Raw genomic sequence first — 22,197 nt, forward strand, 5'->3', positions numbered from 1 at the left:
AGTGAGGAGCCATCATGGATTTGTGCTAGTGACCAAGAATGGAAAAATCTCCATTTCCGCCCCGTCCCAGCCTTTGTGTTCCTTTAAAACGACTGTGCTCATGCTCTCCCTTATTAAGGCTATCACGTGGACTGTGGCCCTGTCCGCGTCAGATTAAGAGGCATTGGAATAATCAGCTGGGTAGAAGGATCCCTTGTGGAGGGCCTGGGTGAAACCTTGGATGGGATTTTCGGAAGTGCAGGCCTATCTCTGCTCCTGTTGAAATCAGTCGTTTCCCAGCACTTCAGAACAGGCTTGGGACATAGCAGCAGAGTGGTCAGGGAAGCTGTCACTGTTGTGTGGCTAGAGAGCTGCTCAGAATCACTGCGGTGGGCATCGTTCACCAACATCATCACTTGATTTTAAAAAAGAATTGCGTAGTCGTCTAGGTCCCAGCCATCCCCTTCCTGTAACTAGTCCCACGGGATAATCTACAAGGCGGCTCTACATTGACCTCTGTGTCGCTGAGCCGTTGTGCTCAACAACCACCACTCTGGATGGGTGTCATTTTTAATTCTTGTCCTGCAGCCACTCTCTGCTGTGGGTCGTTCCCAGTGACTCTAAAGGACTACACCGTGTAGTGAGCATTTGCATGGTAGGGCTTAAAGTTGCAGTTTGGCTGAGACACCAGGGTTGATGGCCCTTTTCCTGCAAAAAGTGCCATGGGATTTTTAAGAACAGCCTAGGTTGTCTTCTGAAAGAAACCTCTCCAGCTGTAAAGGCTGTTTATATATCTGCCTCTTGTCTATTTAGTTATATAGACAAGCTAATATCTGCCCTGCTCAATGTGCCAGTTACCGCGGCCAAGAGAACAGGTATTGTGTATTATTGTTTCTCTGACAATGACATCTGATTATGTATGTTGGCTGCATCTCTGCTCTTTGTGTGTTAGTACAGATGGGGAGATTGTAAAGCTTTATCATTTACACAGCAACAAATCGCTTCGATATAGGACAGAGCTCTTTGTATCTTTCTGCCAACTCTTAAGAAACATGTGTGCTTTGCCTGATACAAAAACAAATCATCGGGATGTAGAACATGTGTAACCCAGATAAATCTCTCTGCCTCTTTCCTTAGTCAAACCTGGCCTCCCGACAGCATCAGATACATTGCTCTGTGCCTATTGCTGCTGCCATGAAAAACTGCTGCAAAGTACTAAAACTCACTCCAACACTTCTTAGAATATTTGGGTTCATTAATTTTGGGCATTAGAAGCAAGGGGTCAGTCCTTCATCTGGTGCAAACCAGTGTAGCTCTGTTGACTTCGGTGAAAATATCTTCTGCCAAATAGCGGAGCAGAACCTCAGCTTGGATAAATTGAAATAGCCCAGTTGAAATCTGTAGCAGGGTGCCATCCCAGAGCACCTCTCTCCCCATGGCCTGGGAGAGCCAGCTTGCCTTCAGTTTCCCCTTTTAGTTCGTTGCAATGATTGAGACTCAGGCCAGAGGACGCAGGCCTTTTTGTGGGGCCTTCGGTGGTTCTCTTCCAAATACAGAGACGTTAACCCTTTTAGTCCCATCCCTCTTCTCCTTTGATCAGGAGTCCCGCAGCCCTCCTGCTGGGGTCTGGCTGATTGTTCAGGCAGGCTTCTCCTCCTGGGCTGAGGCGTCCCCCAGCGTCCCTTCTCAAGGCTGTGCTCATTTCAGTCAGCTGCAGCCTTAAACCAGGCTGGGAGCAGTCATTCCCCTGCCGGTGTCTCCCTTATTATCCTTCCCAGGGCTTGTCCTGGTTGGCTGGGAGAGAGGGGACCCTTGCCCCACCTTGCACTACAAGGGTCCTGGTCTCTTAAAGAAACAGTACCCTGGGTTTCCCCCTAACATTAGCTGTTCCCCTAGAACAAACCACCTCTCTCCCAGTACCTGCCTCTGCCCTTCCATAGGCCTTTGTCCACTCCAAAATCCCAGGAACCTTAGAGGGACATGCCTTGGAACAGGGGTTGGTTGAACCCTAATTTGTACTATACTTAAAGGGGACAGCCCCCCTGTTGCCACGGCAGTGCAGTTATGGTAGTTTATACAGCTGAGGATCTGGCCCGTAATACGTAATTTAGGATGATGATGATTGATTAACTTACATATCTTAGTGCCTAGAGGCCTCAGCTGAGATCCGGGCCCCGTTGTGGGAGGCACAGTGCAAACATATAGTGCCTCTGCCCTGAAGAGCGTACGGACAAGACAGGCAAAGGGTGGGAAGGGGAAAAAGAGTTAAGTGACTTGCTCAAGGTCAGTCTTCAGGTGCCTGGCAGAACTGGCCATAGGAACCTGATTCCCAGTCCTGTGCGAACGTCCAAGCAAGGGTACTGTTAAAGCTCACCGACACACTGTAGATTTACCTCGCTCCTCTCTCAAAGCCACATACTGCTGGTGCAGGCAGGAGTCCAACATCGTATATAACACAGACCTTGCAACCCTGTACAGATTTGCTCGCAAAGGTGCATAAATATACTTTTATCGGAAGATAAATATACCCCGACGACATATCTAAAAATGTCAACCGATGTACTGCATAGATTGGAGACTATCCTGACTGATAAATGTAATTTCATAGGAGCATTCGGCACATTATTTCTTCAGAATGTAGCAGTTGTTCTCCCGCTCCTGTAAAGTGTTTGGAAATGGTAAATCATCTAGTGGTCAGAGCAGAGGACTGGGAGTCAGGAGACCTGGGTTTTATTCTTAGCTCTGCCACTGACTTGCTGGGAGACTTCAGGCCAGTCATTTCTGACAGAATTTTTTAAAGGCTCCATTAATCCCAGGTGCCCATCTAGACTCTGATTTTCTACTATGTCCAAGCATAGATCAGAGGCAGTGGAGACTGGCAGTGGGAGGGAACTGGTTGTGGATCCCTGATTCAGAGTCATCCGGCCCTGGCACAAGTGAGATCTGCAGAGGGGCAGTCTTTACTTGGCATTGGTGTAAAGTCCCTTGGGGACGTTGTGCCAGTGGAGGATTGATCAAAATAGAGCTCTCCTCTGCCACACCTTCTCTGGGGTTGCCAACCCTCCAGGATTGTTCTAGCGTCTGCAGGAATCAAAGATTAATCTTTAATTAAAAATGATGTCATGTGATGAAACCTCCAGGAATACGTCCAGCCAAAATTGGCAACCCTAACCCCCTCCGTCTTCTAGTCTCCCTCACCACGCCTCCCCCTTTCCCCTTCTCTGAGGATGAGTGGCAGCTGGGCTAGGAGGTGATGGAGCCATCTCCATCAGTTCTATGCCAGCGGAAAGTTCTGCCCAAGGGGAGATTCTTCACTGGCCACCTCTGTCTGCTTTAAGGCCACTTTATGGCACAAGACTGGAGAGTCGAACTGTTAGGGCCTGATTTTTGGAATGCAACTCACCACAGATTTCAGTTAGAGCAGCCAGTGCTCAGCCCTCTGAAAATCAGGTCCTATGTGTCTCAACGGGTGCACCCAAGATTACAGGCGATCGTTGAAAATTTGGGCCTAAGCCTCTTTGTGCTTTAGTTTTCCCATGTGGAGCTCAAAGCTAACAGTTCTGACATAGTGCATGTGGCTGTCATGGCTCTTAGTTCTTTCTTTGAGTTATAATGAAGGCGGTATACTCCTCAGAACAGGGACCATTCCTCTGCCGTGTTCTGGCCACCGTTTAGCTAACCAGCAGCCATCGGCACAGAACAAGACCGTTCTTTGAAGGCTATTGTTGAAGTACAAACTGCAGTGATGCAAAAGTCCAAGATATTCAACATGCAAGATCCTTAAAATCGCTGGAGCTGCTTTGGAAAATCATGGGCTCTTGTTTCTCCAGTTCGCCTTCTCATCTATAACTGTCAGGCACTGGGCATCAATCTACTTTATTTTATGCCGCTTTGGGCTCCGGAACCCCCAGGCTGTAAAGCCATCCAGGATGGACGTGGAGCATCCATGCCCGTTTTATTAGTCTTAGTTCCAGATCGTGCCGTTTGAATAATCAGGATGTAATCCCTGCCTTTGTGCCCTAGGCTCACCGCTACCTCACCCCGTATACCCCCATATGCATTGCGAAAGCCGTGAAGAACGCAGCCGAAACAGAAGGCATGAGAAGAGCACACGTAAGTGAAGCACTGAGTGCATTTCAGATCATCTCCCAGAGCCGGGGATTATGTTTCCCTTTCAGGGTTGGGGGAGTGTTTCAGCTGGACTCGTGTCGGATTAAGAAGCAAATAATACTTTGGATGTTTTCTTTCCTAACCTTCTGTCATACACCCGCTGCTTCTTCTGCCTAACTATTTGGTGCTCCCTTTAAAGCTTTCTGAATCTGAAACCTCCTTGTGCTCTCAGACATTGCTTGGGACACAAACAAGACTCTTTGCTGCAATGGCAGCCTTGGTGCATTTCTACACCCTAACTTTTTACAAGGACCGGGCGTTGGCTGATCGCCCAACCCCCAGCCCAGACGAGCAGTGCACTGCTTTTTGTCTGGTCCCTTCCCTTTGTCCTGGGGGACCCTACCAGGTGTTGAAATCCCCACCGGCAGAGCTCTCAGGGTCATTGGAACACACAAGCCTTCCCGCTACGTTTAAAGCCCCAGTGAAGGCTTTAAAGCTATGAACAACATGTATAGCGGTGCTAGTCACCATACGTGTTTTCAGTGGGGACTATACAGCGTTCCAGACCCATGTTTAGCAGGTGAGCCCTGCAAAGCATGGATTGTCCCTTTGCTGTGTCTATACAGTGCCCAGCGCAATGAGGCTTTGATCTGTACTGGGCTCTTAAGGCATTACTGCTGTACAACCATGAACTACTAATATCATAGAATATCAGGGTTGGAAGGGACCTCAGGAGGTCATCTAGTCCAACCCCCTGCTCAAAGCAGGACCAATCCCCAGACAGATTTTTGCCCCAGATCCCTAAATGGCCCCCTCAAGGATTGAACTCACAACCCTGGGTTTAGCAGGCTAACGTTATCGTGGGGTAGAAACAAGGAACCAAAAGTATACTCTCTAAACCATAGTGCTGAATACTCTGGCTCAGACCATTACAAGGGGCTAATCATTTTGGATGCCTCCATTTTTGGGTGGCCAAGTTGACGCTCCTGAAACGGGGCTGATTGTCCGAAAGTGCCGAGTTCCCCGCCTTTGCAAAAACGAGGCCCCCTTTAAGGTGTCTCATGCTGGGCCCTTAAAATCGCTGGAGCTGCTTTGGAAAATCATGGGCTCTTGTTTCTCCAGTTCGCCTTCTCATCTATAACTGTCAGGCACTGGGCATCAATCTACTTTATTTTATGCCGCTTTGGGCTCCGGAACCCCCAGGCTGTAAAGCCATCCAGGATGGACGTGGAGCATCCATGCCCGTTTTATTAGTCTTAGTTCCAGCAGTGTCCACAATGTGCTAGGCGCTCTCCAGACATAGCTATGCTTGCTGTACGCACTGTCAGGCAGTCCCATGGCCTTCATGTCTATTTCACATTTGCAAACCGGGGATAGTATTCCAATGAAACTCTTCCTGGGTTCAGTCTCTCAAGGTGCTAATATCTTCCTGAGAGGCGTGGAACCCTCATCTCCCAGCTCAGAAGGGGTGCTCAGCACACACTGTAAATACGGCTTACATTCTTTGATCCTAGATGGATACATTTCCATTCAGCCATATTACAATGCATATTGTTTGCTTGTGTCCAGTTTCCCAAGTGATACAGATCACTCTGTTTCAGTGACCTGTCCTCTTCATTATTTACCATGCCCCCAATTTTTGGGTCATCTGCAAATTTTATCAGTGATGATTTTATGTTTTCTTCCAAGTCATTAAAAAAAAAATGTAAATGGCAGAGAGCCAAGAACTGATCCCTGTAGGACCACACTAGAAACACACCCCTTTGTCAATGGTCTCCCATTGACAATCACATTTTGAGACTTATCAGTTAGCCAGCTTTTAATCCTTTTAATAAGTGCCATATTAATGGTATATTATTCTAGTTTTTTAATCAAAATATCATGTGGTTCCAAGTTAAATGCCTTACAAGTGCCTAAGTACCTTACATCTACTCTATTATTTTTATCAACCAAAATTGTAATCTCATCAAAAAAAGATAAGTTACTATAGAACATTTCTTAAATATAGAACAGAAATACTTATTGAACACATCTGACTTTTCTGCATTATTATTAATAATTCTACCATTTCCTCCACTATTGGACCAATACAATTGATAGGATTATTTTTGTCTCTAATGTAATTAAACTCATAATTATTGTCTTAACTCTGTTGGCTATTGATGTCTCTATTGTATCCCTTTGTTTCCCTTATCAATTTTCTACAATTCCTAGCTTCTGATTTATAATCATTACTATCTACTTCCCCTTTCTTCCATTTGTTACATATTAGTTTTTTGTATAGCTGCCTTCATCTCCCCTCTAAACCAGGTCAATTTTTTAACCAATACAACCTTCTTCCTGAATTGTGGCTTTTTGGGCATCTAGCAAAGTGGTTCTCTAACAATTCACAGTTATAATTCACATTTTTCGGATTACATTCTTTGATTAAATGTGTCAGATCAGTAAAATAAACATTAATAAAGCTTTGCAGGTGGGTAGGGTCTCATGGCCAAGGATTGTGAAGCCTTTGGCAAACACTACCTATGCTTTGCAACATGCGTGCTGTGAAGTATGGGCCTGAGTATATTTATCCCCATTTGCTGATAGGTAAACTGAGGCACAGCTAGATGAAGTGATACATCCAAGACTAGCAAGAGGAGTCAGCAGCAACGATGTGACTAGAACACAGATTTTCTTAGTCTCGTGCCCCTGCTGTAGCTGCTTCTTTATTGTTCTCTTTTGATATTCGGGTATATGTAGGGTGACCAGATGTCCCATTTTTAAAGGGACAGTCCCTTTTTGGGGACTTTTTCTTATACAGGCACCTATTACTCCCCACCCTGTCCTGTTTTTTCACAGTTGCTATATGGTCACCCCAGGTATATGTCACCCCACTCCTGCTCTTCCCATTCAAGTGACTGCATTTCAAGTACCTTTGCAACCACCCTGGATGGGTTATCAGTAGCAAGGATTTAACAGAGGACCTCTGGACCTAAAATGGTCCTCTGTTGCCTGAGCAAAAGGAGTCACATACTGTAGCTCAAATGCAATAGCGGATTCATAAACCTCCATAGATGGATTAGCCACTTGAGGGGGATCGAGAGCCATATTTACAGGACGGGGAACTCTATCCTAGGAACAAATGACTCTGACAAAGATTTGGAGGTTATGGTGAGAAATCAGCTGAACATAAGCTCCCAGTGCAACACTTTGGCCAAAAATACATGTGATCCTGGGATACATAAACAGGGGAATCTCGATTGGGTGTAGAGAGGTTATTTTCCCTCTGCATTTGGCATTGGTGTGACAGCTGCTGGAATACTGTAACCGCAGTTCAAGAAAGATGTTGAGAAATTGGAGAGGGTTCAGAGAAGAGCCATGAGACTGATTAAGGGATTAGAAAATATGGTTTATTGCAATAGACTCAAGAAGCTCTATCTGTTTAGCTTAACAACAACATAATGGCTCTTCAGTCTGACAGAGAAAGGTATAACATGATCCAATGGCTTTAAAATTCAGACTGGAAATAAGGTGTATATTTTTAACAGTGAGAGTAATTAACCATTGGAACAATTTACCAAGGATCATGGTGGATTCTCCATTGCTGACAATATTCAATCAAGATTGGATGGTTTTCTAAAAGATCTGCTCTAGGAATAATTTTGGGGGAAGTTTTATGGCCTGTGTTATACAGGAGGTCAGACTAGATGATCACAGTGGTCTCTTCTGGACTTGGAATCTATGTCTGTATTTCTGGTGCTTGCATTAATTAGGGAAGTTAGAGGCTAGACAGACTGCTTAGAGATCACTTACCTCATCTCCCTGTCAGTGTACCCTGTGTTAATATCTAATTGTCTTTGCATAAAAAAGACTTTCCATTGCAGCTTTATAAATCTTATGTGCACTCAATTACTTTTTCTTTTTTACCCATTTTAATATAGATTAAAGATGCTGTCGCTCTGTGTGAGCTCTTTAATTGGCTAGAGAAAGAGGTATAGTATTGATTTATCATGTTTTAATGTAGGGATTTTATTACATAATAACATTTTGCATTAGTATAAGCTTTTCAGTACTATGAATGTTCTTTTGGGTAGTTCTGCTAGGAGAGGAAGAAAAAGCTCCTGTTTTTCTCTGATTTTCAGGCTGTGGATTTGATTCTGGTTTCCATCAAAGGTGGGATGAGCTTTTTGATTCATGCTCACATTTATTAAATGCGATCAAAAGGCAGATCAGGCAAACTCGCCTAACTGGGTGAGGAAGGATCTGTCCAGGTCTAATAGCGGAGATCCTGTCTGCTTGCTGACCTGATGTAGTATATCGTAGAATAGTCTCGCATGTTACAGTGCAGTGTTACAGAGACAGTCTCAAGATAATCTGTATTGCCCAGTGGCTAGGGCAGTTTAGGTGTCTAAGTCTCACGGACTTAACCTGTTTCCACGCTTTTGTGAATCCCACTAGGTGGCTCTCTGCATCTGTAGATGCCTAAGGGCCTTTGTAAACCTGGCCCTAGGTCATGTGACTGGTCTCCTGCTCTGCCATTCGCCCACTGTGTGACCTTTGGCAAATCACTGCATCTATGTCTCCATTTCCCCCGCACCAAAATGGTTAAAGTAAAAGTGACCATATATTTTGTGAAGTGCTTTGAGATCTGTGGCGAAAGGCACTATCTGAGCATGGCCAGCTTTTATATATAAGTATTGTATGTTTTAGTAATATTTCCATAAGTGTATTATTAGCATCTTAGATGCAAATAAGTATTAGTGCTAAAAACCACAGATTATGGAAAGCACTGGTTAAATCTAGTTTGATTTTCACCATTATTTGTTCTGAATTTGTACATTTCAGCGTAGCGTCCAATCCCAGAAACAGCTGCTGCCATGTGTGACATTATTCCTATGCATAGTCTCATTGAAGTCAAGACATGCTGTAGTAGCTGTTTGCAAACTGGGGGCTAAAACTCTCTGATACTGCACTGGTCAGTTTCACTTCCTGGCTCTGGCACTCTTAGCGCAATGCTGCTGAGTTTGAGTTTCTATCACTGCAGGGGGGGCAGTGAAATAAAACACCAAAATGTGAATGTCCCTGTAAGATTAGGTTGTGTAAAGGCTAAAGATAGAGCCTCTTTCATAGTTTCCTGGTTTCCTTTCCTAGTTGGCTTCCGAGGCGCCGACTTCCCCAGTGCCTGGGAGGTGCTTGATCCCTGCTCTGCCCCTTCCCCCAAGACCCAGCCCCAAACCCGCCTCTTCCTGCCCCTGCTTCTCCCCCTCCTGCCCCCAGTGCCTCCTGCATGCCACTGAACAGCTGATGGTGGCAGGCGGGAAGCACTGGGAGGGATGGGGATGAGCTGATTGATGTGGCTGCTGGCAAGCAGGAGGAGCGGATCTGCGGGGCTTCGATGGGTGCTGAGCACCCACTTTTTTTTCTGTAGGTGCTCCAGCCCCAGGACACCCACAGAGTCGGGGCCTATGGTTGGCCTGATAACTTAGCCCAGATCTTGTCCATTAGGTTCCAAAGGGATCTGTTACTGAAATATCAGCTGCGGACAAAGCAGAGGAGTTTCGCAGGTAAAAAAAACAAAACCTCAATCAGGATGTTTTCTGGGTGGCTTTTTGATTCTTATTCTGTGTTAATTTACCCTTTCCCTGATGCATGTTATCGGAGGACAAGTCGCTTTCCTAGGGTTTTATTTGGGCACTAGAAAAAGAGGGTTTGTGGCTGCTGGGTTAGCATCTCTTGGGAGGAGCAACTCCTGCCTTGCTGGATCCCATTTGCCACCTTTCTCTGCCTTCCTCTGCTGCTGGTTACTGGCTTCTCCCTTAGGCGGGCCAGTCATGACATTTGCACGGGGAGGCAGGAGGCTCTTGTGAACTTGCAAGATGGAGATGATAATACTTCCCCAATTCACAGAGGAGTCATGAAGGGAAATTCATTAGGGCTGGATTCTCCAGGCTCCTAAGGCCAAGTTGTGCCTCATAAGCAACATGCACATAGTGGAGAATTGGGGCCATTAATGTCTGCCAGGTGCTTGGATACTGCAGGGATGGTGCTATAAAAATGTCTGAAAATAAATAATGAGTAAGAAGTAGGCGTGGTGTCTGAAGGCCGAGATTTAGAGCTGGAGAGGATGTTGGCTCCCTAGAAGGTGCGGAGGCCAGGCGATTTGGGAGAAGGCAGGACTCCAGCTAGATGGGAGGCTAGGGGCTGAACTTACTTGACTCCTGTCTCACAGTAGAGCCACCTCTAAGCTTGTCCTGATGGCTGCGGGACTGACGTGATCTTTCTATGGAGGGGAAGGGTTTGGGGTGAGGTGAAATGGAGCAGAGGAGGAGGTTGGCTGGCTAGCTAGAGACTGTTTTATTAACTGAGCTGTGCTGGGGACACCCACCTGCTCTGGTGCGTGTCTCTCACTCACATGTGCGTGTTCACGGTGTTTCCTTTCAGCCAACAGAACGGTTTTGTCGACTTGAGCTTTGCTACGATTTCGAGCACGGGTCCGAACGGCGCCATCATTCACTACAAGTAAGAGAAGCGCAGCCCCTGTGCCCTTCAGCAAATGCACTTCCAATAGCCTGCATTGCTTCCCCACGGAGCTACAGCCGAGGACAGAAGAGTGAGATTATTTGGTTCAGACAAGGAAAAATATATCCCTGTCGCTCACCTTTTTTGCTTTATATTGGCCCAGCTTCCTTCCCCAGGAGATACGGATCCCAGCGCACCACTTGGGATGCTGGTGCTTTGATGCCAACGTGGTGCCAGGACTTCATGGCCAGCAGAGGACCATCCCAGGTGGTGGCCGGCTCAGCCTATCCAGCTGGCTCCACTCCAGTGTTTGAGTTGGAATTGGAGGTGAAGGCCATACATAATTTAATCCATGGAATGGATCAGTCATCATAGCTGTGCTGGGGCAATGAAGAGGTTCTCTGCTTCCACCATAGCATTTGCCAAACCTTGGTCTGCAGAGTTTTTTCTGAGGGGAGGGCGGGTTGGCCAATCCTGGCTGCTTCCTCCTGGTGGATGATTTGGATTCCTTGTGTTGTGAGGAAATTGCGAGTTATTTTGCAGAGCAGGATGGCTCCTGAAGACAGACAGGGAAGAAGGGATATGTGTGTGTGTGTGGGGGGGTGTGTGAGTTCATTCTGACTGCTCAGGAGTGCGGGGAGATGGGTACCTGCAGTGTCTAGGAACTTGCTCCTTCTGAAGAGGGGAAGGAGTGGGGGAGGCCGGGGAACTGTGCTGAAATGGGGCCGGGGGCGCATGTTGAAGAATGGGCAGAGAGGAGCATGTGCCATTCACTCAGCGGAATACACTCATCCACATCCCACGGCTCAGACGCTGTGCAAATTCCAGCATTCAGAGAAGAAGTTGGAGCCGACCGATCTGAACTTGCCCCTGACATTGTCGTTCAACAGCCGCCTCGGGCCGGAAATGTTGAAATGACGGAACAAACAATTTTTCATTTAATTCAATAGGCCAGTTCCTGAGACCAACAGGGCTTTGTCTGGGAATGAGATCTACCTCCTGGATTCTGGCGCTCAGTACAAGTAAGTGGAGGAGGGTCGCTGTAACTCTTGTTTCAAGTTAGAATCAAGAAACGTTTAGTGCGCAGTCTGCAGGGCGGGAGTCTCCATTGCTTTGGTGAAGGTTGCAAAGGGCTAGATTTGGTGCTGACTAAACAACTTGACGAGCTGTTATTTTTAAAGAACAGCTGCAATGCAGGTCTTGTCTCTGTGTCCCGAGTGTGGTGGGAAATTGCACCATAATGTTTAAAAAGAAATTAGTTTCTAGGCCACCACTGTGACTCTAGCTGGGGTCACTGGGCTGTGAAAGGAATAGGTGGCCTTGCTGGCATTCGTAAAGGGGCAAAGGATTCAATGGGCCGTTATCGTTATTAGGGCTCGCTGGTATGACGTTCACAGAACTGCGATCAGGTCGCCGCCTCCTGGGCACTGCCTCTCGGCAGAGCGCGGTGCTGCTGTCGCTCTGCCTCCGTGTCCCTGCTGCTCTGGTGGCTTGTGGCTCAGCCCTCTGGCTGGGTCACTGTGAAAGTTCAGCCCTCCTCCCCCTTCTTGGATAGCAGAGTCTAAAGTCACCTTCCCAAAAGGAGTTAGAATCCCAGCTGGGAGCCCCCCTGAGGTTATCCATCCACCTGACCTCTGGGCTCAGCTTTCAGGCCCCTCCCTTCCCCTCAGATGGGGCACCCCTGCCCTGGCCTAGCTTAACAACCATCGGCAGGTCCCTGATGAACCCAAACAGTGCGACGTTTGGCCTGCCTTCTCTCCAGGGAGACTCTGATTGGCCGCAGTGCCATTCAGTTATTGGCTTCAGCTAGACTCCTCTCCCCAGGTGAGCTCTGCCCTCTTTCCTAGCCAGCAGCAACCGAGCGGAGCGAGCTCTCCCCTTTCCAGCCCCTTCCTGCAGTCCAGGTTGGGCCGATTGTGCTTGCCACAGCTTGTTAACCCTCCCCAGCCCATGTGGGATTTATGTACCCCATCACAAGAATGGACAAAGAGGGATTCCCTGCCCTGCAGATCTTGCAGTAGAAAGGCAGGGTGCTGCCTGTATAGTCTGGCTGTGCCAGCTCAGGAGCAGACCAGGGAGGGAGATGTGACTCATAGTTACAATTGATCTTTGATTCCCCCGTAGGCCCAGCGAGGATGTCATCTGCTTATGCTCTTGGCCCGCAGCAGGTTACTTCTCCCACCAAGCTGTCTCAGCTCTGCTAGCTGGTGCCCTGGGGGCAGAATCAAATCCCTGTCCGTTCCCTACTCACATGCCTGGGAGGGTGGAGTTACAGCCCCGCCGACCTGCCCCTACAAAGCCGGCATCCCGTGCAGCAGAGTAAGGGCATGTTGGGCAAGTAACCCTGCTGCCCACTGTTAAGATGATGCCAACAGAGGGCCGTGTCCAGGACGAGGGCAGTACTATTGTGCATTCACTCTGAAACCTAATGTTTGCCTCTTGATGCCCCATGGAGTCATGGAGACTGAATTCCTGTCTGATCCCTAGAGGTAGCTCAGGTACGAGCCATACTGCTGGGGAGGCTTAGCGCATGCTGTGCTTGTTTGATGGATCGAATTGTTGGCCTACGGCTGTTACACCAGGACCTTTCACAAGCACTAACTAAATAGATTAAAGGCGTTTTGTTCAGCAGGGGAGCGAGGTGGACCTGATCTCTCCTTTTGAGAGGAATTGTCTCTTTGGCGCTTTGGCTATGGTTAGCAGTCATTCATAAAGGACTTTGAAAAGGAAGCGCTTGAACATACTTTGATATCATTTTTATGAGTTCTTTTCCTCCCGCGGCGGACTAATTAACGATTCCTTTAGTGTCACAGTGAAAAGCAGCCCCTTGAATAAAACATGAGTTAGACATTGATGGTATTTAGCACAGTGTTGGGGCAGAGATGCTGAGTTTGCCGCTGCTGAGAAGTTAAATCCTGAATGCTTTAGGAGTACGACCTGTGTGGGCCAGGATCAAATGTATGCGTCCGGATTGACATTTCAGAAATAACTAGTGATTTGGGGTTGAATGCCAAACTTGAGATACCTTATGGGGTCTCATTTTCAGAGAGCAGGACTTCAGCGCTTTCTGGAAAATCAGGGTCGTTTGAGGGTCTCAAACTGGGCAGCCCCAATCATTACTCACTTCTAAGTATTTATCCCGTGGTCAAAGGGGATTTAGGTGTCCATTAGCTATCATGTATGCATCTGTTTTTCTTAAAGAATGCAGTTGTGGATTTAGTCTGCTTCAAAACCACCCTTGATACAAATGACGTGTAATGGTCCCTTCTCAGCACTTCTGAGCAGCGTGCTGTGCATGAGCTGTCCACTCTAGAATTAGTTGCATTTTCGTGGCACTCCAGATGTATAATTTGAGAAATGCTCTGGGATGAACGATGACAGTCAGAACGTCAGTCAGAACTGTTCCATACAGGGCATCAGTGTGTTCAGGGACTCATAGATAAGGACCTCTATGATCCTCTAGTGTGACCTCCTGCGTAAATTGGGGTGTTGAACGCTTTGATTCAGTTACTGGAAGTGACTAGCGTTTCAGCTTTATTATTGGGGTAAGATGTACTCTCTCCGTTTGAGCTTGCTTTCTGTGACTTCATTTGCTCTTGTTTCAAAGGGATGGCACGACGGATGTGACTCGGACAATGCATTTCGGCACCCCATCGGTTTATGAAAAGGTAATTGGACATCTTGTGTTTGGAGAGCAGGCTCACGGTATTAGAGATATTTAAATGATCGTTACTTTTTAAGGAAAAAAATGGTAAAAATGATATGAAAGTAGTAACTGTGGAGTCAAAGTGACTCATTTTGTACCATCCATTTGCTAATAAAATTGATGAGGATTCTTAGATTCCAAGGCCAGAAAGGACCATTGTGATCATTTCATCTGACCTCGTGTATAGGCCATAGGACTCCCTGGAAACAATTCCTGGTTAAAAAGGAAGCTGTCAGGATTCAGAGTGCCAAAATTTAACCTAAGAAAATATAAAGAATAGCACCTTCCCCTCTCAGAATCCACACTTCCCATCCAGAAAACGATCTGGCTTCCCCCGAAAAGTTCAGTGGCAATGTGCCGAAAGCCCAAACCTCCTTGCTGGGTAACTGACCCTACAGAAACAAAGCTCAAATGGTGAGGTGTGGCATCAAGGGCTTGTCTAACAAAGGAGTCGCACTGGTTTCACTTAAATCGGTTTAAAAATCAGCTCTCTGCGCGCATGCTGTTACAGCACATCCTCAGCAGAGCACCCCGTCAGCACCGTGCGGCACACTATCCATGCAGCCTCAGGTTCCCAGCTGGTCTTCCCCTGCTCCGCCCAGCCTCCAACAGAGATTTAGGCCTGGTCTACATGAGAAAATTAGGTCAATTTAACGACACCGCTCAGAGGTGTGAAAAATCCACTCCCCTGAGCGGTGTCGGTAAGCCGACCCAAGTCCCCGTGGAGACAGCTCTAGATACAAGTCCCTGGCCTTAGCCAGCCCTCTGTCCACATCTGCTCTCTCTCTGCCTGTTCCTTCCCCAGCTGAGCCTGGCTCTAAACTCCTCCCTGGAAGCCTGACTCCTGCCCCAGGTGTCTCCATGTGGGCTGACTACGTATTCTGGAATCCATTAACCCCTTCCTGCCATCCATGGAGGCTTGATTCCCCCATTGCAGAGGCTCTTATATCAGTTTAAAACTGGCATACGCTGTTATAAGTCAGTTTTAAACCGATATCAGAGAATTCACACTGGGATTTCAGCGATGCCACTAAATCTGTTTAAAATCCCATCGTTAGTTAAAATGAATGCAACTTTGCATTTATACCAGGCCTGTCTGTCTGGGTACTTACAGGAAAGCTCCTGTTTTATGAACTATTCAGGCGTTCATATAATCAAAAAGTTCATAAAATAGAACATCTTAAAATTACAGTTGGCAGGGTGCATAAATTGCCATATGGGTGCAATGCATCACTTCTTGTCTTTCAAACCACTGGAAAGCTATTTCCAACACGCTGAAGGCATAGGACTGTCAGGGGATGTTGACTTGTTCTTTGACATCATTTTCTGTTATGAGATTTATTTATTTTTTTTGCCTGCTGTTTGGGAAAAATGGTTTATATAACTGGTGGTTCATAAGACTGTTGTCCACCTGGCACTCGGTTTGGAAGGCTTCAGTCCGGTCATTATTAGGGCCCTACCGAATTCACGGTTGTGAAAAATGCATCAGACTGTGAAATCTGATTTATCCTGTGAAATCTGGTCTTTTGCATAGGGTAAAAGTACACAAAAGTACAGGGTATTTCTGAAACTGGGGGTCTTGACCCAAAAGGGGGTCACAAGGCTATTGTGGGGGGGGGCGGTCACAGTATTACCACCCGTACTTTTGTGCTGCTGGTGGTGACGGTGCTGCCTTCAGAGCTGGGCACCGATCCAGCCGCCACGGTTCTCCAGCCGCCCAGCTCTGAGGGCAGCGCAGAAGTAAGGTCGGCAATACTGTGACCCCACCACAATAGTCTTGCGACCCTCTTTTTGGGTTGGGACCCTCAGTTTGAGAAACGCTGAGTCTTAAGGACTTTACATGTTTATATTTTGCCACGTTTTGTTACAACAGCATGAAATTTAAGATTTAAATATCTGGAACCGTGAAATTCAAGTTTTTTCAAATGCGTTGTCCGTGCAATTTACAAAAATGGACCATGAATTTGGTAGGGCCGTAGTCATTATTGATTCTCTTAGTTGGTATCTTTGTTCTCGTGCTTTGCTATAGCATCACCTATTTTATGGGACTTAGCTGAGCCTCTGTAACGCTCTGCTGACCTAGAACATGCAATCCTGTTTTCAAAGCGAAGAGGGAGGATGCTTTTTATCTTCACGTTACTCAGCGGGTGCTTTTCGTTGGCAGGAGTGCTTCACCTACGTCCTGAAGGGTCATATAGCTGTGAGTGCAGCCATCTTCCCTAATGGAACCAAAGGTTGGTCGCTTGCTTTGTCTCACTTCGTTCTGTAGCTGCAGATTGTTCTGAGCAGATGGGAGCCCGGACGACTGATGTGTTTGGAGAATCATGTGACCATTTACAAGAATATTATGCTTGACAGATACAAATGAAGTCGGCAGACACAGAAGTTTTGTCTTTAGTTGTATCTCCTTGTATAATCTTTACATTGCATCATATTTATTGATCTAGCTCCTTTAACACTGTTTGGCAATGAAACTCTTGGGCTGGAGTGAAGGGAATTTGTCTCTCTCTCTAGTTCCACGGGTGTAATATTTTTATTGCTGAGGTGCAGAGGAACAAATCACTGGCCACCTGGAACTTTACAGTTGTCTGGGTACTGTCTAATGTGGCCACAGCCTTAGCAAGCAGAGATCTCAGATTGCCTGCATCAAAGGCAGAGGTGTTCATCTCAAGCTAAAGGAGAATCTCTTTTAGGTGTTAGCAGTATTGGGCCTATGACACACAAATAAGTTATTCTGATTCCATCCAGTAGAGGGCAGTCGCACACACACACAGCAGCCAGTTCCTTGCAGTGTTATTCTGTCCCACATAAGATACTCAACAAAGATGTCTCTTTTTCAGTTGGGCTCAGTTTGCATTTCTGATGCAAATACAGGCCAGATTTTTGCACTTGGATGCTGTCATTGGGCAGTCAAACCCCAGATTCTGGTGCTGTAGGGAACTATTAGGCATGTGTGTACCAGGGTGACGGAAGGCCATTTTGTCCTCTTAATCCCATCCCCAATTCTTCTGCCTCCAGTATACCTAGAGCGACCACCTCTGAGGATGAGCATTCTGCAGGGGCATTCAGCCTCTGGATGCTCTACTGAGAGAGCTGGGGGCTGGTGCGGGTTGTTTTTATGAGACAGACACTGTTCCGAAAGGCCAGGGGGTGTCGACCCTGGAATTCTGTAGTTGGGAAGAGACATGGCTTGCTACCCTTGATGGTGGTCTCACTGCCCTGAGACACTCTCCTAGTTCACAATAAGCCCTTTATATTTACCTGGTGCAGCTTCCCCTAGGCTGGCTGCAAAGATCTTTCACAATGAAATTACCTCAAATGCAAAAAAACCTTGATTGCAAAACTCCTTCCTCCAATGTTCTTCTGGAGGCAAGGGGGTGGTTTCTAGCTATCTTCCCCAGCCTGGGAAGGGCACTCCAGGTCACCCCTTTTCCTCCCAGGACTGAAGGTCTATTGGCAGACTGGCAGACACGCCTTTTCTCCTCATAATGAGAACAGGGAGCATTTTGTCCCCTCTCCAGGGTTTTTGTCTTGATTGGTTGGGTGACTGATTGACTGGGAGAGAGAGGAGCCTTATTTCACCCTGCCAGTAAAAGCTCACCTTGGGCTCTTAAATAAATAGTCATCTCTTCTCCCCAAGACTCAGTCTTCCTCCAGGAGCATTTCCTCTCCTCACATCGGCCTTTGCTGTCCCACAGGGTCTTTGGGTGGTTGAGACTACTGTATTTGGAATGGACTAGCCTGGACCCCATCTCCCATTCCTCCTTTCCTTAAAGAGCCACTATACCCCATTCCAGTCTCTTTTATAAGTTGTACCAAGCCGGTGACTTGGTTCTCTCTCTCATTTATGCTCCGGTGTCCCGTGGTAAGATCTGCAGGTGCGATCGTCAAAGACTGACTGTGCGCAGCTGGTTGGAGCCCTCTCTAAATGTCTCCCTCTTTCACCGGTTTGCAGGTCATCTTCTGGATTCTTTTGCCCGCTCTGCATTGTGGGACTGTGGTTTGGATTATCTGCATGGCACAGGACACGGAGTTGGGTGTTTCCTTAATGTGCACGAGGGTCCATGTGGCATCAGCTACAAAACCTTTGCAGATGAACCCCTGGAAGCTGGCATGATAGTTTCTGATGGTATTTAGTGTCCTTGACTGTATTTTGTAGTCAGATGAGGACCGCTGTGTTAACAAATCTGAAAAGCAATGGGGGTGGAGGGCCGTTTCCTGCCTTTCCATTTACCAGGTAATTCCTTGTTTAAGATATCTAGAGAGAGACCACATCCGGTTATACCTGGGATCAGGTGTCTTAAGACCCTGTCTTTCTATTGTGATACTACAGGCCTGATTCTGCCCTCATTTCCTGCTGGTGTACACCAATATAACTGTTAAAGTCAATGGAGCTATTGCAGGCAAACCAGTTTGAGAGGCAAACCAGAGCCTCAGACAGATTTTCCCATTCTTCAGGGGAAGGATGGTCTTATGGCGACCACATTAGGAATGGGCAGCAGGACTTGTAGGACCTAATCCGCTGACTGTCTGTATGACCTTGGGGCAGTTGTTTAATCTTTCTATGCCTCAGTTTCCCCAGTGGTAAAATGTGAGGAGGATAATACTTAGCTACCCTGCCCGTGGGGGTGAGAGGGTTTGTGAGGCTAAATTCATTCACGTTTGTTCAGTTGAGATCCTTACGTGGAGGGCACTGTGTACAATGGGCACCCCTTAAAACAGAGTGGGATGTTGTGGCCCGTGGTAACCGGATTAGTAGTGTTTGCAGAATTCCGGTGATTCAAACAGACGTGACACACACTTTGTATTCTCCTCTTGAGGTTGGAAGGTGACTCCCTAAACTGGGGCAGTCTGTCTCTCTGAGAGAACTCAGCCTGTCACCTTGCTTGGGCTGTGCATGCAGATTAGACGGAATGGGAAATTTGTTCCCCTCCGTGGGTGCCAGATGTCCAGACTATTTAGCTATGCACATGAACTAAAGCCCCAGGAGGAAATTCACCTGTTGTGATAAGTGGCTGTGCTACACGGCAGGGATTGGCTGATTATTGTCTGTCTCTGCAGAGCCTGGGTATTATGAAGATGAGTCTTTTGGGATCCGCATAGAAAATGTGGTACTCGTGATCCCTGCCAAAACCAAGGTGAGTGACTTCTGAGCATGCTCAAGAAGCACCTTATCACTTCTCCGTGAGTTGGTGGTTGTAAAAACACAAATGTCTCATGGATTTTGAATGAAAAGCCTGGAACTGGAAGCAGGTCAATATTGCAGGCAGTTGTACCCGCAGGTCCAGTTTTCCCACGGGGCTGGTTTACTGCACTTGCAAGAGTTTCACTCGGGAAAAACATATGACGACTTTTCTCTGTAATAAAGGCTGAGTCCTGGTCTCTTGCTGGAAACAGATAATGAGGACAATGCTGGTGCTGCTGTGATCTGCACCGCTCACTAGAAAAGGTCAGGCAAGATTAAAATCTGCACAGCACTCCCTCTAAATGTCCTCTCTCTGCTCCGGATAGCCAGGGCTAGAGTCTCTGCATTCCAGCCTCTTTGTGTCACTGTGGGGTTGTAAAGCTAATGGGTCCCCCCCAGCTGGAGATTCCTGGGCATGGCAGAGTCAACATAGTCTGCTTCAACACCAAAACCTGCCTGGTTGGGGGGATTATGCTTTCATTAAACCCAGGTGATTTAAAAAAGGAACATTTAACTGTCTGCTAAATTTCTTAGGGTGAAATGTCACTAGAAATGCCCAAATGAGCAATTCCAGGTAGCTGCCCCTCTACAAGACGATCTCAGTTTTGGGCTTGAGGGGTCTGATCTGAAGCCCAAATGGAGACTTCCGTTGACTCCAGTGGGCTTTACGTCAGGCCTTGCCACATGTGGAACGCCAGCTAAATGTTTTCCCTTCTGAACCATGCGTAAGCCACGCCACGCGCCGGGGTTGTACAGAACACGCCTATCCCGCTGGAGCAGTTTCCAATGACTAAGGGTGTCTTTCCTCGTTCCTCTGCAGTACAACTTCAGTAACCGAGGGAGCCTGACTTTCGAGCCACTAACCCTGGTTCCGATCCAGACTAAAATGATCAGTATCCCTTTACTGACACAGAAAGAGGTAAGGGAGGTAGTAGATGGAGGGGAGCAGACTCATTCTAAAGGGCCGAAGGACCCTGGTCTCGTAGGGCTGCCTTCCTTCTGACGGTGATGTGACTTTGGCAGCTCACCTAAACTAATCTCTGCTTGACTCGCCTCTTACTCCCTATGCTACCTGCAGCCCTATCATGGGGGGGAGGACAGCTCAGTGGTTTGAGCATTGGCCTGCTAAACCCAGGGTTGTGAGTTCAATCCTTGAGGGGGTAACTGGGGTAAAAATCTGGGGGTTAGTCCTGCTTTGAGCCGGGGATTGGACTGGATGACCTTCTGAGGTCCCTTCCAACCCTAATATTCTATGATTCTATGTTGCTACCCCCACTTTGTTTCCTTTGCTTCAGCCCTTCTATCATGTTGCCCCCCCACACCTAGAATAGCCCCCCTCTCTTTTCCAGTACACGCCCTCTCCACTCTTCCTTCCTACCTTCTCCTGGCCAATAGCCCCACCCACATTCCCTCTTCTGCCTGCGTGTTCCGTGCAGTATCTTCATTGGCCTTCGGGCCCAGAATGGTAGCCCATACCTAGGTGTATAGTCCCGTTCAAGGCAGTGTATGTAATGACTGCAGGGCTCTCAGGCCCAAGTATTAAAAAGTGGCCACTGACTTTGTTGGAGACACTCATTTTTAGAGATGCTAAAGTAGCCACGGATCCAACTGAAGGCAAAGGGAGGAGCCTCAGCACCTCTGAGAATCAGGTCCTAGGTGCCTCAGTTTTGACCCCCACAATTACAAGCCATTCCTGAATATTCCTGGCCCTTTTGCCTTCTGCTCTAATGTCCGGTCAATTCCCCACCGAGAACTGGCGATGTTGCCCAGGCAAAGTGCAGGCTGAACAGATCATCCCCCGCTTCTTGATTTGTATTAAACGTTGCTCCTGTCCCTTTCTCTAGTGCGACTGGGTGAACGATTACCACCGGAAATGCAGGGAGGTGATCGGGGCAGAACTGAAGAGCCAAGGACGACACGAGGCTCTCCAGTGGCTCATCAGGGAGACGGAGCCCATCACCAAAATGCATTAAGACCAATTTTTTTTTAAATAATAACTTTTTACATGGTGACAGTTAGAATCATTCAACCTTAAAATCCTCCAATCCCCCGCCCCTCACTTTGAAAAATGAACGTGGATTCAGGAAGAGCCTTTGATAACCATTTGGAAATAGTGGAGGGAAGGGGGCTTTTTGTTTAGCTTTTGTTTTCCTTTGTGGGGGGACAGGAGCATTCCGTCTGTGAACAATTTTTCTGATAATGAGCAAATCTCAAAAGTGAAGTCTTTTGCTTTTGCACTCCGGGCCTTGCTGAAACAATCATTCGACGAGACAATAACTGGAGTGTTTTATACATTTTGGTTTATCACTGTGAAAACCCAGTGGTTTTACATTCTTGGGTTCCAGTTGCCAATACACTGCTGACGTTAACTGTTATGCTGATGAGCCTATGTTTCTGATCAGCTAATAAAAGCTTCAGAGCCCTGATTTGCTCTGTTGCCTTCAGTCTCTCTGGTCTCTGTCAGTGGTGTAACTGATTTAATTGGCCTTTAAACTCAGAGCCAAGCCCAGTCCTCACCCACCATGGCCTTTCCCTGTACTCGGAGTTGGGGCAGGTGTTAAGAAACATCATAGGAGTACTCTGTGGCAGATCTCTGCACAGCATTGCAGACAAAACCCTAGGGAGGTGTGTGCATGCAAAAGGCCATGGCTGAACCGCCTGCCCATAGGCTATAGCACTGGTCTGTCTACTTCCATGGTGCCGATCAATGCAGTAT

General features: G+C 47.2%; 1 protein-coding gene across 3 annotated transcripts in view; it reads left to right on the forward strand.

The window, feature by feature from the left end:
* Positions 1-21,930, forward strand: part of XPNPEP1 (X-prolyl aminopeptidase 1) — a 43,696-nt gene extending 21,766 nt beyond the window's left edge. For all 3 annotated transcript variants that reach the window (XM_045024714.1, XM_045024715.1, XM_045024716.1), the window contains exons 11-21: positions 4,003-4,092; positions 8,013-8,063; positions 9,577-9,635; positions 10,513-10,590; positions 11,541-11,612; positions 14,198-14,258; positions 16,461-16,530; positions 18,252-18,425; positions 19,358-19,434; positions 20,302-20,400; positions 21,326-21,930. In XM_045024714.1, the coding sequence (XP_044880649.1) occupies positions 4,003-4,092; positions 8,013-8,063; positions 9,577-9,635; positions 10,513-10,590; positions 11,541-11,612; positions 14,198-14,258; positions 16,461-16,530; positions 18,252-18,425; positions 19,358-19,434; positions 20,302-20,400; positions 21,326-21,454 (960 nt within the window). In that variant the 3' untranslated portion in view covers positions 21,455-21,930. The remainder of the gene's footprint in view (positions 1-4,002; positions 4,093-8,012; positions 8,064-9,576; positions 9,636-10,512; positions 10,591-11,540; positions 11,613-14,197; positions 14,259-16,460; positions 16,531-18,251; positions 18,426-19,357; positions 19,435-20,301; positions 20,401-21,325) is intronic.
* The last annotated feature ends 267 nt before the right edge of the window (positions 21,931-22,197 follow it).

Source organism: Mauremys mutica, chromosome 7, assembly GCF_020497125.1.
Source record: "Mauremys mutica isolate MM-2020 ecotype Southern chromosome 7, ASM2049712v1, whole genome shotgun sequence".
Lineage (NCBI taxonomy): Eukaryota > Metazoa > Chordata > Testudines > Geoemydidae > Mauremys > Mauremys mutica.